Source organism: Alligator sinensis, unplaced genomic scaffold (genome assembly GCF_000455745.1).
Source record: "Alligator sinensis unplaced genomic scaffold, ASM45574v1 scaffold442_1, whole genome shotgun sequence".
NCBI classification, from domain to species: domain Eukaryota; kingdom Metazoa; phylum Chordata; order Crocodylia; family Alligatoridae; genus Alligator; species Alligator sinensis.
The window spans coordinates 4,676,276-4,691,413 of NW_005841829.1; the positions used below are offsets into that span (position 1 = coordinate 4,676,276).

The window sequence follows — 15,138 nt, forward strand, 5'->3', positions numbered from 1 at the left end:
CGCGGAGTGGGAAGAAGCCGCGGTTTCAGCACCGGGAAGCAGAGAGGCAACCCAAAAGCCAAAGGGGGTGAGGGGTCACCAGCCTAGACCCCTGAAGAGTCCCGGCACAGCATCCAGACCTGAGGGGAGAGGGATGCTGGGGGCCAAAATCTCGGGACCTGGCTGCAGACGAACTCCTGAACCCGCACACTGGCACTGCATGGCAAAAGAGACTGGGCAGCGCCTATAACCAGCCGCTAATGAGGTAATTAGCGGCAGAAAGCACAGACGTGAGAGAAACAAAGAAAACCCTTCTTCTCTCTTTTACTTTCTTTGATCATGGGGAGCGGGCAAGGACCTGGATAAGACGGGGAAGCCTGGCAACACCCTATGCAGGGCAGAGGACTTGGAGGGGACCCTGTGGGGACTGATTGTTCGACGCAGCTACAAGCAGGCAAGATGCTCCTCCTCACTTACCGTCCCAATTGAGGTGCCAGGGATCCTCTTTGGAACACAGGGGTGATCCCAGGAACCACTCTGACGAGCTGCTACCTCCCACCTGGTTCCCTGTAAAAGAAAGAATAATAAAGCACCTAGAATGTAAAATAGACCAAGCGTGGTCCTTCTGCGGGTACTAATCATTGCAACATCTCTTCTCTCCTTATTTCTTTGATAAGATCGAAGTCGTGGCAGGCGAGAACCAGGGAATCAGGCAGTACCCTGCACAGACACGCTAACATACCCTTTGACCCTCAGTGCAACTTTGCTCATTTATGGTTTGTCAACAGAGAGTGGAGGGTGCAGACTGGGGGATAGGGGCACAGAATAGACCAGTGATTCTCAACCAGGCTGCCAGGGCACCCTGGGGTGCTAACAGTTCATTTGAAGTGTGCTTCAAGGTGCGAGGAGATGAGTGTGATGTGAGGAGATAAGCAGCTAAACTAAGCAGATATGTGCAAACTCAGGCTTGTCCCTACCATTCCCACTGCCAGGCCCCTCTGCAAGGAAGCAAGCACTGTAATCCAGAGGTTTCAAACATATGGCATGCAAAGTCCCACCATCTAGCCTCTGGTGCTGCCCCTGGGTATAATCAGGCCCACACAGGGTTCAATGCAGACCTGGTTTATGGGCTGTATTAGTCCTATAGGCCCCTCCTCTTCCTTTTCTACCTCCCACAACCTACCTGATCCAGTAGCTACTCCAGCTGGTCTGGGTCCCTCAGTATGTGTACCACAGATCCTGGAGTGGCGTAAATGGACACTGCATGTGGTCCAGCTGGAGCAGCAGTCACACTTCATGTAGTGGTTGCCCGTGCTGGACTACAGCACACATGGCACCTTGTCTGGGATGCACACTGCTCCCACTACAGCCATTGTGGCACCTGTGCTATATGCAGCACTCGAAATTACTGTGTGCAGCTCAGGTTCTGGGCTGCTTGGAGCAGGTGCCACATGCAGCACTATCCCAGACCTGCTGCAGCACAGCGCAGTCTGGCCAGGGTGTCCACCACTTGCAGTGCAGCTGCCACTCCTGTTGGGCTGAGCTATATGGGGTGCCCATTCCACCTGCTCTGGGATCCATGCTACATGCAGAATGGGTCCCAGATTGGCTGGAGTGGCCACTGGATCACATATGCTGGGGGAGGCAGGCAGTGAAGGAACGGGAAGGGATCTATGGGTCCAGTCCAGCCTGCAGACTGGCCCCATGTCACTCATCTGGCCTGCAGGGCTGGATGAGTTCATCACCTCTGCTGTACTCCATAAATTAGTTTTTGAAATTGGGCGTCACTCAGTTCATAAAAGTTATGAGGGAGTGCCTCAAGTCCAGCAGCGGGTGGCCCAAATCCCAAAAGGTTTAGAACCACTGGAATAGGCTGACCCTTTGTTCAGAGGCATGTGAGTGGTAAGGATGGAGCAGGGCAGCCCCAAGGTTCTGGGCTCCTTTTTTCCTTTGTCTAAAACTACTCTCCCTTTAGTGAGGGTCAAAGTTGGGGAGCAACTTATCTGCAACTTAGATTGCAGGAGCTTTGATTGGCTGCTCTTACCTAGGAGACCAGGGAATTGAAAAGGAATTGAATTAGTGGGTCCACTCCCCCAAAGCAGGTTACAGCTGTTGGTTTGAGCAGAGATTAAGATTGAGACTCTGTGTTATGAGATTTGGCAAAACTGGAATTGTGTTTACTGTCCCCCAGACACTGTAAAATGTATATCATCATCCCCCAATTATAGGTTTCCCTGTATGCCCAGTACTCAGAGATGCAAGTTTATTATTAGACCCAGATACAGAGCTTTGTGTGGGCAGTCCCCCTTCTCCCCTTTCCCCTCAGCAGGCAGCATGGCCAAGCTGCAGCACCACGAGGACTACTGTCTCCCCAGAGGGAGCCAGCATTTTATTTTCAGTAAGTTTTCTTTTTTTTCCGCAGATTTCAGTAGGTCCCTACTTATGAGGAGAGGTTGAGAGAAATGGACTTATTTAGTCTTGAGAAGAGAAGACTAAGAGGGAGTTTAATACCTGCCTTCAACTACCTGAAGGGTGGTTACAAAGAAGATGGAGCTAGACTGTTCTCAGTAGTGGCAGATGACAGAACAAGGAGCAATGGTCTCAAGTTGCAGCAAGGGAAGTTTAGGTTAGATTTTAGGAAAAACTTTCTCACTAGGAGGGTAGTAAATCTCCATTCTTGAGGGTTAAGACCCAGGTAGACAAAGCCTTGGCTGGGATGATCTAGTTGGGGATGGTCCTGCTTTCAGCAGGGGGTTGGACTAGTTGACTGCCTGAAGTCCCTTCCAGCCCTAATTTTCTATGATTCTAAGAGTGATGGAAAAATCAGGGCTGTATCCTCGGAGAGGTGGAGGAATGAGAAGACACACCAGGTACTCACCATGCAGCTGCCCCAGGGCAGCACTTGGGTCTTATTTTCCTTAACTTATAATCACTTTAACTTCCTTCCAGCTCTCACCCAGACATCCATCTTTAGTCCACCCCAGCAGCCCATCCACCCCTATAACTTGGCCCCAGTACCTTCCATTACCAGCCCAGCTATTCACACACCATTCACACCAACTCCTAACTCAAGCAGCTATTCCAGGCATCTTGCTCCCAAACCACAAAGTGCCTGGGCATACATTGGAGTGCAGAGGAGATCTCACTTATTTCAGGGGAATACCAAAGATAAGTAGCCTCCTACTTCCATCCATCCACACCTGCTTAAGGAGTTGGGATGATAGGCATCAGCCTCTAATCTGTCACACAGAGAGCTGCCCAGTGCCTACCAAGGTTTGTGTCCTTTTAGAGGCCATGGAATTCATTATTATCCATCTTGACAGTGTTTTATTCAGGAAATAATTTTAGTCCAATGTTCCTTGCATGAACAAAGTGGTACGGTTTGTACCAGAAAAGAATTAAACCTTACAATTTTTTTTTCTGAGCAGTTCAGAAGGAATTCACTGTAGTGAAAAATAAGAGTGAAGAGGCTTTTCTGACTTTCATGAATTTTTAAAAAGATTTGTATCATTTGCCACTTGTATGCCTGCCACTCTAACTGTTTAAATACCAAAAGTCTCTTGAACAGAGTCCATCACACCCAGTAGTGTGGGATTTCTGTGGCAGCTAGCCAAAGTAACCAGGTGATCTGTTTTTACTTTGTTATTCTTAACCAGTCTTGACCCCAGATACTCAGACTTATAAAGGCTGGTGGTGTCTCCAAGTACACCAAGCTTACTAATCCAGCTTCTTTCCACAAATACTATATTTTCAAGCAGGTCTCCTTAAGACAGCCCTGCCACATTTCCTTAAGATAGCCCTGCCACATCATTAGAAATTGGTAACACTTAATTATTCATTTAATGATGATCCAAAGTAGAACTCAGAAATCTATTTTGATGAGTAATATTCACTCTTCATCTTGAATTCACATATGTACTGAACAAAAAACATGTCTTCTCTCTACCTTTAGGCAGGTGCTCTATTGCAATAGATCCATTTACAGCCGTTACTACCTTGAACATGTCAAATGTTTCTGTGGATGTGAAATACTCAGCTGCCTTCTAACAAACTAAAATTCAAATGCTGTTCTTCTAACAAACTAAAATTCAAATGCTATTCAGAGACAGAAAGAGCTATATAGTTTAGAGCATCAAAGCACTAGCCCTGACTTACATTAATAAAATACTATGTTGGGGGAAGGAGGCAGTCTCTTTCAATTGCTTGCCAGTCTGTGTTCTCCTTTCTCTGGTCAGTCTGTAAAATGAAATCAGGATTGAGATTTACATGCTTAGTATTATCCATACCAAAAATAATTATTTGCAACAAGAGTCCTTCACTGTCACACATTTAATTATATCTTTTATCTAAATGGAATCAAGAAGTAGATTCCAGCTTTTTAAATTAAATTGATCCATAGTAACAGTAACTTGTTGCAAATCATGCAATAAATACAATATCCTCTGTCCAACTTTATAAAGAAAGTTGTCCATTTCTTCTTAGACATCTAGAGGCATGTATACAGTTTTTACAGGAAGGTTAAAGATATGTAGGAAAATACAAATCATGAACTAAATTCTGTGTGTTACACTGATACAGATATGGGGATAGGCATTCACTGATGCTATTCTGGATTTACATCAAGGTAATTAGGAGCAGAATTTGCCCCCAGGTTTTAAAGGATAAAAAAACCAGTAAGACAAATTTCTGCCTTTTGACTGTTGAGCTGGTCACATAATATTTAATATTTCTCTTTTTTTGAATTGCAAATATAATTTATATGGCTAAGAAAATAGTCTTAAGACCTGTGTTCCTGATACATATACCATGCAGTAACTATTTATGACAACAGCATAAATTACTCAGTTTAACTGAATTTATATTGAGTTTCTTTGGTTAGTAACATGTAAATGTAAGTCTGATTTCTTAATATTTTCTTCCTTTTAAATATAGACATGGTATGTGTTATGTTTATCCCCACAACATATCAAATAAAATTGAAAAGTACAAGGAAAAGCATGCACTGAAATTCAGTTCTAACTCTAAATCAGAGGTATGGCAGGTATGGCTCAGAGGCTGGACTTGGCCTATGGAGCCATGTCATCTGCCCTTCAGGGATGGAAATGTGGTGGGGTCACCAAAGTCAGTGTTTACTGTCACAATTCCTGGAGCTGTAATTGCCATCACTTGTCACACCACCAAATTTATTGAGCATGCTGGAGCATGGTAATTACCGCACTCCAGTAGACTCCAGCGTCACGTGTATCAGTGTCCCCATGCTGGAAAACGGTGACAGGGAGCTTTGAACTAAAGCTCACCAAACTTTAATTTAAAGCAGAGTGGGAAGTGTTTGTTTTTCCCTATGCTTTTGGGCTTTGTTGGTTGCCACTTGGAAATAAGAACACATTTTTCCCCCTTCTGTTGCCAGATGTGTCAAGGGGCGTTCGGGTTTTTTTTTTACTGTCCTCTGAATCGTTGGATGTTGGCTGGGATATGCTAAAGCTCCTGCTGAGACTAAAACCCAGAGATTCCTGATTAGAGGGTCCACTCAGGGTCTCCTCTACTCAGGGTCAGACCAGTCTCTACATTTGGGATCATAAAGGGATTTTACCCCACAGTCAGATTGGTACCAACTGTGGAGTTTTATAACTTTGTTAGTAGTGGGACATATGGCCCTCTTCCCTGAATCTCTCAAGTGTATTTTAATAACTCGTGTAGTGGCAGGACACTGACAGCCCTTTATTCAATCATTCAGTGAGATTAAGAACCTTTTCCTATGAAATATTTTTATTTTACTAGACATGTAAACTTATTGTTGCATTACTGTTTTAAATGTAGGAAAACAGTTTGCAATGTAGAAATATTAACAGGAAGTTTCCCTTTTGTAATTTCTGCCATTTATAGGTCTGAGTTTTGTCTCTCACCAATATAAATGAAGTGCAAATTGAATTTCATTGAAATTAATAGAGTTGCAGTGCTGCAAAATTAAACTATAATCAGAATTAGAACCTATCCTTTTGAAGACCCATTGTTTCCCCTAAGTATGGGTATGTGATCAAATGAGCTGTCTGTCTTAAATGTGAGATTTGGGGTGTTTTTTTGCTTAAAATGTGTACAAGGTAAGACAACTTGTCTTATCTTTCTGCCCTATGGATTAGAGAAAAAGTACCATATGTACAGTGAGTTGTCTAAGTTGCTAAAAGATTTCTTTATATGGTACTTGCAAAAATTATTTCAGGTTTGTTTTGATTATTTTTATTCATCCCTAATTGTCTGGCAATAATAATATATTCACACTGTTATTCTGCAGTTCTCTCTCCTTGCTAAATCATAAGATCAGTTTCAAGATTTACACCAATGCAAAGTAAACCTTTCTCTTCTCTTAAAAGGTCATTCACTCCTTTCTGCCATTTACTTGCCCTGTGAAAACCAGCAGAATGTTTTAGAATTCATTCCCACTGAGTATTCTAGCTTTGGGATATACAAGTGTTTATGATGTATGTTCTAACCATGAAATTCATATTACTTGACCTAGATTCCAAATCTCTGGAGTTAGCCATTAAATCAAGTGTTGTGTTTTCCTTAGGAAGTATATACAATCTATAAGTAATTAGAAAAATAAATAAACATTGAAGCTTAGTTTTAGCAAGCGCCAGATCTTATAACTGATTAACTCTTTCACTCCCACTGTCAGAATAGCCTATTTATTCTTCCCCATTATTGAGACAGATTAATCATTCATAACATCTATTTTGCAAAAACACAGAAGCATAACAGATTTTGGTGGGGCACATGAAATGTGGAACTCGTAATGGGATCTCTTCTCCATCCTCAAGATTAATGCTTGAAAAGCCCAGTTTAGTATATTGTGCTGTGTTCGTTTTCATCGAAGTGGCAAACAACACATTTCACTGTCTAAATAATCTGGTATTTAAAATCTAATTCAACATTTGTCTTTTTGTTTTGCATTTAGTGTTAAGCATTGGTGAAGGTGGATTCTGGGAAGGCAGCACCCGAGGACATGTTGGATGGTTTCCTGCAGATTGTGTTGAGGAAGTTCAGTGTAAACCAAATGAAAGCAAACCAGGTAAGCAGATTTGACAATAATTTGCAGAGTGACAAATAAAATGTATCTGGCTAAGCACTGAGGCAATCAAGGTTCGAATAGATTTGTACAGACTTATTGTGCAATGTTGGAAATAAGAGAATTAAATAAGACTGAAATTCTGGATTAAGAAAGGATAAAGATGTATTTATTGATCAAACTGTACTGGACATTGTTCAAACAATCTTTTTCATAAAGTACTGTAAATTACTGCTAGAGCAGATAGGGAGGATATTCTAGGTATTTTGTAAGGCACTATGTTGTAGCTTTTTTCTAACAGTATACAAAAAGTCATTAACTGGTTGAATAAACACTTAAAGAAAATTTGACCGTTGATCTCCCACATTGGGACAGTCACTAAATGTGTTAAATTGCCCTTTGTAATAATGAAACTATTCTGTATACTGCGTTCACCCTTCAGTGAATTGTATTTGATGCAGCTATAATTTAGCATCAAAAGATCTTCTTCCTACACCGTTGTCTGTAAGGGGTCAATGATAGAACTGAAAAGCCCAGTCTGGCTACAGTTTAGGATCTAACTAGAATGAGATTTTTATAAATTGGAAAATAAGGGGCAAATGACATTTTTAATTACAGTAATCTTAAAAATTAGGGATGTTCAGGTTTTGGATGGTGGTTAATGTTTCTGAAAATTAAAACCTGTATTTTTCTATTTTCTGATGTTTGGCAGAAAAATGAACACAATTAAGCCTAGTACAATGAGTTTTATGTGGGCAGACCTCTGTGGCCCATGACTGGGCCAGAATTGTAATGCTTTTGTTACTAAAGCTTCTATATCCTTCAAAAACATGGTGCTTCTCTTTTGAAAGCACCTTAGAAATATCCAGCATCCTATGAAGTGTTTAAAAGTGTTTTTCGGGAAGAAAAGAACACCAGACTCCTGTCTACCTTGGTTTGGGTTAAGGGAGCACCACTGATGGAAGATACATATCTGCCTTTATGCATGTATTAGGGCAATGGATGTCTCTTTACATGTTCAATTGGTTACTTGATGTGTTGGATTTGTTAATAAATAAAGATTTTTTTCTGCTGCAGTTAGCCAGGGCAGAGGAACTGAACTTTTTATTAGTATGCACTGGTTCTGTTGTGATTAAGTAAAACAAAAGTGATTTTATTTAACTAGTCTTTATGCTATCAGATATTCCACCACTGATGCAGCTAAAAGAATAAAAAATAAACAGGCTTTGTCATTGTGCTTTAAGAATCGCCTAATGAACCATAGTTACTTTGCCTATTTTAAAGAAAGAGTGAACATATCTTCTAAATAAAAGTCGTTATGAACCATAACAATGCTCACACTATGAGCGTTGATGTCCTAAGTATGGAAAGGATATGACACAATGGTCTAAATGAGCTATTAATGTGTTAAGAACTTGATGAAGATATAAAGACATTACAATTATATCTTTGTCATTCTAATATATCAATATTACTAAAATGAGAATAGGTTATCTGTGCATAATCTGCCTTTCACTCTGACTATCCTTCATAAGAGGATAGAAGTGAAGAGAACATGCTGGGCAAGACTAACAAAGAATTCAGGAGTACTGTGGAACTGGAGGCTTTTATGGGATTTGTTTGTGTTGTTATATAGAGTATGGTGCAGGGAGATGGGGAGGTGATTCAGGAATAAGAGTTAATGTCCAGACAAAAGTTTCCCAATTCCCTGAACAGAAAGGGTAACTGGTTGGATCTTTAGGGCATCTTTACTTTTCAAAAATGTTGAGAAAGATGAATAAGAACTCATATTTTTGAAAGAAAAGAAGAACATAACCCATACATAAGATGCTTTCAAGATCTTACAGAAGAACCACTGGGCTGAAAGACTTCAGATTGATCTAGTGCAATAAAAGTATTATGAATACCAGTACTGGTGTTAATTGTTGAGTAATGATTTACTGTGAATAACATTTCCATCTCTACATTACACCCACATCCAAAAATCAGATTTAATGATAAAGATTATCTGCAAGATCAAAATGACAGTGCAGCTGAAGAACAAAGTGTTAAATCTCTTAATTAGTCTTCAAAAAGATTTTTTCCTCACACCAATATAATGAACAGATGTCACTCAGTGGGCCACTTTCTATGTCTGCATCTGACTAGTATCTTTAATAAAAACTAGCAACCAGGACATAGGCTCTATCAGGACCCTGTAGAAAGTCAGTGTGGCTCATGCTTCCAGATGAATCTGAAAAGTTCTTAGCAGACAGGCTTTTGGAATTCCAGAATATGCCGACTGCTCTCTTCTTAGCACATTTCAGAAACTTCTCCATGCTGAAAGGTTCCAAATACAACTCATTAAGACAGATAACCTTAAGACTGGATTAATTCAGATTAGTATTATATTGTCTCAGTTTGATTAGTTTTTAGTCATGGAGCTTTATGTTCTAATTAGAAAGTAACGAGTGGCGCCTACAGCAGGTTTTGAATACAAAGGGTTTTTTGTTGTTCAAACTAGAGATAGATAATGTTTTAGATAGATAAGGATGGGATGCAAATCTCATTGCCACATATCTGTAGCAATCTTCATGCACAGTAGGGATTCTTGTATAGATATAAAGAATGTAAGCTGTAATTAAATGTTAGCGAGAAAGCTCCTCAAAAATTAAGTGCATGATGATTTTCAATGATGTTAATAGATTTAATAAATTACATAGATTTCTAGGGTCAGAAGGGACCTATTAGATCATCAAGTCTGACCCCCTGCTCTGGGCAGGAAAGAGGGTTAAGTAACCCCAGGCAGGTATTTGTCTAATCTCCTTTTAAACATGTCAGAGGTAGGGGAAAGCATCACCTCCTGTGGAAGTCCATTCCATATTGTGGCAACCCTCAACGTAAAGAATTTTTTCCTGATGTACCATCTAAATCTGCTTGCCTTCAGTTTATGGCTGTTACTTCTAGTAAACCCGAGGGGCTCCGTGATAAACAGCGTCCCCTATTCTCTGATGACCCCACCTGATGGGCTTGTAGACAGCCACAAGGTCACCTCTCAGCCTTCTCTTGCAGAGGCTGAAGAGATTTACGTCCCTCAGTCTGTCTTCATAGGATCTTACCTGCAGGCCCTCAACCATATGAGTATCCCTCCTCTGAACCCTTTCCAGGTTATCCGCATCCCTCTTGAAGTGTGGCACCCAAAACTGGACATAGTACTCCAGCTGCGGCCTCACCAATGCCACATAGAGGGGAAGTATCACCTCCCTAGACCTGCTCGGGATGCACCTACTAATGCAAGACAGAGTGCAGTTAGCCTTACTTATTACCTCATCGCATTGGCGACTCACGTTCATTTTTGCTTCAACTAAGACTCCAAGATCCTTTTCCGCTGCTGTGGTACTCAGAATGGTACTTCCCAGTTTATAGGTGTATTGGTGATTCTTTCTCCTCAGGTGTAGCACTTTGCACTTCTCTTTGTTAAATTGCATCCTATTCTGATCTGCCCACTTCCTTAGTCTGTCCAAATCCACCTGAATTCGCTCCCTACCCTCTAGTGTGTCTACTATGCCCCATAGTTTGGTGTTGTCTGCAGATTTGAACAGAGTGCTTTCTACACCCTCATCCAAATCACTGATGAAGATATTGAACAGCACATGTTCAAGGACAGAGCCTTGAGGGACACCACTGCCCACATCTCTCCAGGTAGAGACCGACCGATCTGCCACCACTCTCTGGGTGTGCCCCATAAGCCTGTTTTCCACCCATCTGGCTGTGAAAAAAATCCACGTCACAGCTACTTAGTTTATTTATAAGAATTGGGTGCGACACTGTGTCAAAAGCCTTTTAAAATCCAAGTAAATAACATCTGCTCTTGCATCTAAGCACTTTGTAACCTGGTCATAAAAAGAAACCAGGTTAGTCAGGCAGGATCTGCCTGCTATAAACACATGCTGGTTTCCCCCTTAGCATTGTGTTACCCGCTGGCCCCCCACAAATGTGATCCTTAATGATTTTTTCTAAGGTCTTGCCACGAATAGAGGTGCGGCTAACCGGCCTATAATTACCCAGGTCCTCCTTCCTCCCCTTCTTGAAAATAGGGACCACATTAGCCCTTTTCCGGTCCTCTGGGACCTGTCCTGAGTGCCAGAAGCACTCAAACAGTTGCGCCAGTGGTTTTGCTATGACACTGGCCAATTCCTTTAGTACCCTTGGGTGAAGATCATCGGAGCCTGCCAACTTGAATACATCCAACCCCTCCAAGTGCCCCTTCACTAGGTCGGCACTGACCGCTGGTGGATTGGTATCTCTCTCACACCAGACTAAAGTGTCAATGGGAGATGTGTTTGTATCCGTGTCCAGGAACACAGATGCAAAGAAATCATTGAAGAACTCAGCTTTGTCCATCCTATCTGTTAGGAGTTGCCCTAGTCCATCCTGTAGTGGCCCTATGTTACCCTGTGCCTTCTTCTTGCTCCCTATGTACTTAAAGAAGGACTTTTTGTTACCTTTAATCTTTGTTGCCAGCCTGAGTTCCATTTCTGCTTTGGCCTTCCTTACTGCTTCCCTGTAAGTGTGAGCCAAGCAAGTATACTCCTCCCTGGTGGCTGCCCCCTGCTTCCACAGCCTGTAAGCCTCTCTTTTCCCCTCTACGCTCTCCTGGATTTCCCTGCTCAGCCAAGAGGGTTTCTTGGCTCTTTTGCTTCCCTTTATATGTACTGAGATGGTGCCCCTCTGTGCCTGCAGGATCAGTCCCTTGAGGAACTCCCACCCTTCCTGGACTCCCAACTCACCAATGCTATTACCCCTCAGTCCCACTCTAACTAATCTCCTGAGCTTGTTAAAGTTGGCCTTCCAGAAGTCTAGCACTTCTGCCCTACTAGTTATCTTTCCCACCTTTTACCGGATAGTGAAGCCTATCAACAGGTGGTCACTATCTCCTAGGCTACCTTGTACCTGCAGATCCCCCACGAAGTCCTCCCCTGTGGCCAGCACCAAGTCAAGTAAGGCGTTTCCCCTAGTGGGACTGCATACCTCCTGTGTTAGATGCAGGTACTGTATGCAGGTTAGGAACCTACGTGAACGGGCAGACCTGGCTGACTGCTCCTCCTAGCAGATGTCCAGGTCATTTAGGTCACCCATGACAACCAGTTCCTTTGAGCGTACTGCTTTTGAGCTGTCTTGAGAATTCTAGATCTAACTCTTCCTCCTGATGTGGGGGTAGTAGACCCCCCCACTACCAAGTTCTTTGGTACCCCCTTGTAATCTGACCCATAGGACAGCTTTGATCTGCCTTTCTTCTGTCCCCATCTTTATTACAGAAAATGTATAATGTTCCTTAACATATAGAGCAACACTCCCCTGCTTTTTTCCCCAATCTATCTTGCCTAGCCTGTAGCCCTCAATGCCCACTGCCCAATCATGGGTAGAGTCCCATCGGGTTTCTGTTAGCCCAACTAGGTCAAAATCTTTGTCTACAAGCAGGAGTGCAAGTTCCTCCTGCTTATTCCCTATACTTCTATCATTAGTGTAGAGCCACCTAAGCCCCCCGATAGGTGCCCTTAGTACTCCCCTATCCTGATGTCTAGTGGGCCCCTTAGTACTTACCTGGTCTATTACAGAACATGGTTCATGGCTTGCCTTTCCTGGTTTCACCCTGTCTTCAACATCCCTGTCCCCCGATGAACATAGTTTAAAGCTCTACATAGGAGGTTCACCAACCTGTAAGAGAACAGACTCTTACCTTTTGAAGATGTAGACCATCACATCCCAGTAAGGCCCTATCCTGGAAGTACAGATCATGGTCTAAGAAGCGAAACCCTGCACAATGGCACCAACTCTGAAGCTGTGAGTTGACCTTGCCAATGCAGTTACTGTGGTGCTGGCCATGACCGCTGACCAGGAGGATAGATGAGCAGATCACTTGTGCCCCCAAACCTCTAAGCCTGGCTCCCAGAGCCATGTAGTCACTCATGACCCAACCTGGACTACTCTGGGCCACATCATTCATTCCCACGTGGATGAAGACCATGGGATAGTAGTTGGTGGACCTGATTAGATCTGGAATCCTCATTAAGTGCCTGCAGATCCTATGGACTTCAACTGGTGTTGTGATTGCTTAGGTCTTCTAATAATTTGGCAGTGTATGCTCAAATCTGTAGTATAAAGGGTTTTTGGGGGGGACCTCAGTGCTGCAAAGCATTTAAACATGCACAAGTCTGTCTCTATGCATATGTGCAATGGTAAATTCAGTTATTTTGAAGATTAACAAACAACTAGGCCATTAAGAAGGACTTCAGTGAGAAGGGTTTGGAAAGACTTTAATGCATACAAGGCAATGAGTTAAGAATCAAACGGGAGGTCAGTAGAAAGAAAGAAATAGGAGAAATATATGTGTAATAGTGGAATCAGAGGTACACAGCAGAAATCAAGGTTCTATTAATGGAATTCTGTTAACAGGGGTAGACCTCTCTTTTGATTTTATCTCATTGCCTACTACAGCAGTGGTCAACTTTTTTGCCTCTTGTACCAGTGGGCAGTGTCATGTCCTTCCATGGGCTGGATCTGGCTGCAGGGGCTTGCATATTCCAACCCTGATCTCTCCACCCTGGTTGGGGGTGGGAGTGAGGCAGAGCATTCCCAATCCAGCTGCATGGGGTGGGAAGATGGAGCAGCTCTGATCCAGATGGAGGGGAGGGTGGTGCACTGTTGCCCCTCTCCAAACACATGGGGGTTTATAAGCAGCTTGGTCCTGTTCCCAATCCAGACGGAAAGTGGGGGCGGGGTAGGGGGCTAGAGTGGAGTGGAGTGGTAGCAGCCCAGCCCAAACTGGACATACAGGGGACAGGCCCAGCCCTGATCCTGCTGCACAGGCAATGGCCCAGGCAATGCTGGATCTGGCTGGGCCAACTCCCTGCTGCCAAATTTTCTGACTCACAGAGATCCCTGTGGGCCAGATGTCATGGCTTCATGGGCTGGAGGTTGAGAACTGCTGGCCTAATATATGTGAAAGTCTTTCCCCATCTTTTGTTCTGTAAGTTGCCAATCTCTTCATATCCCCATCTTTAGATTTCATATGGTATCCTGTCTTCTTTCATGCCAGATACTTGATTTTTTAAAAATATATGGTGCAACACTGCTGAAGTTGTTGGCAGTAGCTAATTAAATATTTTTTCTTTAACTTTTGGATAAAAAATTATTTGATAAATATAAAAGACAAAATTGTCTACAATGTCCTATTATATTCTATGCTCACAGGTAGGTTTTATGTATTCAATCCAACCCTCCAGGTATATGAATGAACAAGTGATGGTACAGTGAATCTCAGTGTAATATTTTGATGTTAGTAAATACAGTGATGCTTCAGAACCAGGATGTATGATTACTGAAACAGGGAAGCTGTTAATGACTTAATTTCCATATATGGTCAATCTCTCATTTCCTTTCCTGAGAAGGAAATATGAAGACAGTGTTAGAATTCCCCTGAAGTAAAAGTGCAAAAGCAATTCAGAAAAAAATAAATTAATAACCATGGTGAAAGGATTACAAATTAAATTCTGTCTGCTGGGACTGTTAAAGGGACATCAGCAGAGGAAGTTTAATGAACTTGCATAAGCTGTGAATACTCAAACTATGGGCTCTGCAAAGCTTTTCTACTAGTTCATTAGAAAAATAAACACCTACATGGTATCCTAAATGAGCCTCTAGAATTCAGCATGTTTTTGACCCAACAGCAAAGTAACAGATTTTTTTAGACTTTATTATAAATGCGAGTCTAGGAACAGTTGTTCAAGTAGCCTCCTTTCTCTATTAAGTTTGGAAAGTCATCTTTAATAGTAGTTTGTCACTGGCATGCTACAAATGAGAGAAAGAGATGGGGAAAAAAAGCTGCAATTAAATATTATGCACTTAATAAAATAGAGTGGGCAGGTAGTCCTTTGTGTGCTGAAATAAAATCTCCCTCCTAGAGGCAAGCTCACACCTCAGGCAGTCTCTTTACTATCAAGACCATTCAGTAGTAGGGCTGTGGGAAATTTCACCAGCTTTCATAGATTCATAGATGTTAGGGTCGGAAGGGACCTCAATAGATCATTGAGTCTGACCCCCTGCATAGGCAGGAA

The 15,138-nt window shown here is 42.4% G+C and overlaps 1 protein-coding gene across 9 annotated transcripts in view; it reads left to right on the forward strand.

Annotated features, from left to right (window-relative positions):
- Nucleotides 1–15,138, forward strand: part of SHANK2 (SH3 and multiple ankyrin repeat domains 2) — an 810,144-nt gene that overhangs the window by 446,714 nt on the left and 348,292 nt on the right. For all 9 annotated transcript variants that reach the window (XM_014517615.2, XM_025197122.1, XM_014517581.2 and 6 more), the window contains one exon: nucleotides 6,932–7,045. In XM_014517615.2, coding sequence (XP_014373101.1) covers nucleotides 6,932–7,045 — 114 coding nt within the window. The remainder of the gene's footprint in view (nucleotides 1–6,931; nucleotides 7,046–15,138) is intronic.